The sequence below is a fragment of the Tachysurus vachellii genome, chromosome 1 (assembly GCF_030014155.1).
Source record: "Tachysurus vachellii isolate PV-2020 chromosome 1, HZAU_Pvac_v1, whole genome shotgun sequence".
Classification (NCBI taxonomy): Eukaryota; Metazoa; Chordata; class Actinopteri; order Siluriformes; family Bagridae; genus Tachysurus; species Tachysurus vachellii.
Genome location: NC_083460.1, coordinates 40336311 through 40338810, shown reverse-complemented (window position 1 = coordinate 40338810; position 2500 = coordinate 40336311). Strand labels below are relative to the sequence as shown.

The 2500-nt window shown below is 52.2% G+C and overlaps 2 protein-coding genes across 5 annotated transcripts in view; one reads left to right on the top strand and one right to left on the bottom strand.

Moving 5' to 3' along the window:
- The window catches only part of tmppe (transmembrane protein with metallophosphoesterase domain), a 298028-nt gene that overhangs the window by 35497 nt on the left and 260031 nt on the right, over window positions 1-2500 (top strand). The window lies entirely within an intron of this gene.
- Window positions 1-2500, bottom strand: part of herc1 (HECT and RLD domain containing E3 ubiquitin protein ligase family member 1) — a 49473-nt gene that overhangs the window by 15675 nt on the left and 31298 nt on the right. For all 4 annotated transcript variants that reach the window (XM_060865730.1, XM_060865891.1, XM_060865809.1 and 1 more), the window contains exons 48-51: window positions 2447-2500; window positions 1223-1490; window positions 923-1136; window positions 118-323 (exon numbers count right to left, since the gene is read on the bottom strand). The exon at window positions 2447-2500 is cut by the window's right edge and continues 121 nt beyond it. In XM_060865730.1, the coding sequence (XP_060721713.1) occupies window positions 118-323; window positions 923-1136; window positions 1223-1490; window positions 2447-2500 (742 nt within the window). The remainder of the gene's footprint in view (window positions 1-117; window positions 324-922; window positions 1137-1222; window positions 1491-2446) is intronic.

Sequence of the window (2500 nt, the reverse complement as noted above, 5' to 3'; positions counted from 1 at the left end):
TTTTAAACACTACAGTGATGTTGCTCATGCTGTGGAATAAGAAGAATAAAACAATTAAACGTGCCGTAAAAAAAGAAAAAGAACTGTTTCTAATGAATATACGAGTTTGGGACGTACTCTGCCCTGGTGAGCCTCTAGTTTGATGGTAGAACACTTGCGTAAGTCGCCCGCCATGTCGGCGAAGGTCTGCGGTCGGCTTTGGTTGTCACGGTCGTGGGCGGCGAGCGTACGAACCAGCTGCTGCGCGGCCCACTGACGGTGCTGAGAAGAGAGGCGGGACGAGAGGCAGCACGCCGCCAGGGCATTGGCCAGCTCCAATGGACCTACAGAAGGGGGGGACAGGAAAGTTGGGCATAGAGACAGAAAATTAACCCTGCAAGGACATAACAGGGATTAAAGATGGAATTGAAAGGGAGACACACAAACACACAGTAAGAGGTCCGACGAGTGATGACGACGCGACTTAAAAAGCAAATCTGCTGCTAAACGAGCCAGAACATCTGCCGCAGTGGTGGAAAATGCGACCAAAATACAGCTGAGCTGTTATTTACTATTAGTCTCTGATCTAGTAGAAAAGGCGGCAAATGGAAATAAGGGCGTGGCTAACGGCATTACCGCTTACTGATTGGTCGCACATACAGCAACACACGTGACGTCATACATCCAGACAACGTAGAATTATAAAAGAGAATAAACAGGACACACACAAGCAGGTCACGAGGTTTTATGTGTGATGTTAACACTAATTTTGTTTGTGTTTCGAAAAGAACATTTCGCCAAAAGATTATGTGCTGATTTTTTTAATTAGTTCACTTCCTAAGCTCATTTCCACTGTCAAACTGGTAAAAGTGCTTTGTACCTTTTGGGTCCGGTTCTAGTTTATGAATCTACAGTGAAAAATCTGTCAGTGTGTGAAATGAACCTCTCTTCTCTAGTTCAGCCTTGTCGTAACCAGGTCTCAGTCTCGCTCCTTTATCGGCTAACAGCGCCACCAGTGCCTGCGTCACTACGAAGTTAGGTGACGTGATGAGTTTGTTTTCCTCAGCCACGCCCCGCAGGAAGCTAGGCAGAAACTTCCTCTGAATCGGGTCATCCACTGTTGTCAGGTTCATCCCTGTAGCTGCTGAAATCAGGTTCTACATTGAGGAGGGAGTGAGGAAGATGAGTAGAATTTGAGTATCAGGTTCAGTAGGAATACGAGTATCGGTAAAAAGGTACTCACCTGAGTGCACAGCTGGACCAGCAGCTTGGCGGCATTGGGGCTGTTGGAGGCGAGGCAGCCCACTGCAGTGCTGAGGTAGGCCAGGCAGGAGATGGGTTTGGTAGGTTTGTTGGATCCACGTGGCCGCTCTAATGTGCTGGGGCCTGAGGTCACACCGGTGGAGAGACCTGCACGACCAGCTGCAGCCAGGCACATCAGGCGTACCAGGGTCCTAATGTCCGTCAGACCCAGGGACTCCAGTCCAGCGGCGAGACTGCAGCTGGAACCACTGAGAGGTGCAAAAATATACGGTGCAAGTCAGCAACACACACACACACACACACACACACACACACAAAGACAAACACACAAAGACACGCACACAAAGACACGCACACAAAGACACGCACACAAAGACACGCACGCACACACACACACACACACACACAGAACTTCCAGCAGACCCAAAGTTCCATCTATGCGACCAACCAATAGGAGCTCTCGAGGTTCTCCGACCCAAAGACACCCCGCCTCATTCTCAGGCCACGCCAGTGACGATACCCAGTGAGGCTGAACGTCAATTAAGCCCTTACCCCCTAAAACACACACAAAGGCACACACAGGCACACACGCACACACAGGCGCACACGCACACACAGGCGCACACGCACACACAGGCGCACACGCACACACAGGCGCACACGCACACGCACACACACACACACAGGCGCACACACACAGGCGCACACACACAGGCGCACACACACAGGCGCACACACACAGGCGCACACACACACACACACAGGCGCACACACAGGCGCACACACACACACACAGGCGCACACACACACACACAGGCGCACACACACACACACAGGCGCACACACACACACACAGGCGCACACACACACACACACAGGCGCACACACACACACACAGGCGCACACACACACAGGCGCACACACACACAGGCACACACACACACAGGCACACACACACACACACAGGCACACACACACACACACAGGCACACACACACACACAGGCGCACACACAGGCGCACACACAGGCGCACACACAGGCGCACACACAGGCGCACACACACGTCCGAGAGCAGAGACAGTGCTCTCATCACCATGGTTCTGGCCACCAGGACCTGAGCACCCACACACAAACACACACAAACACAAACACACACAAACACAAAACACACACAAACACAAACACGCACACACACGCACACACCTGACCGAGAGCAGAGACAGTGCTCTCATCACCATGGTTCTGGCCACCAGGACT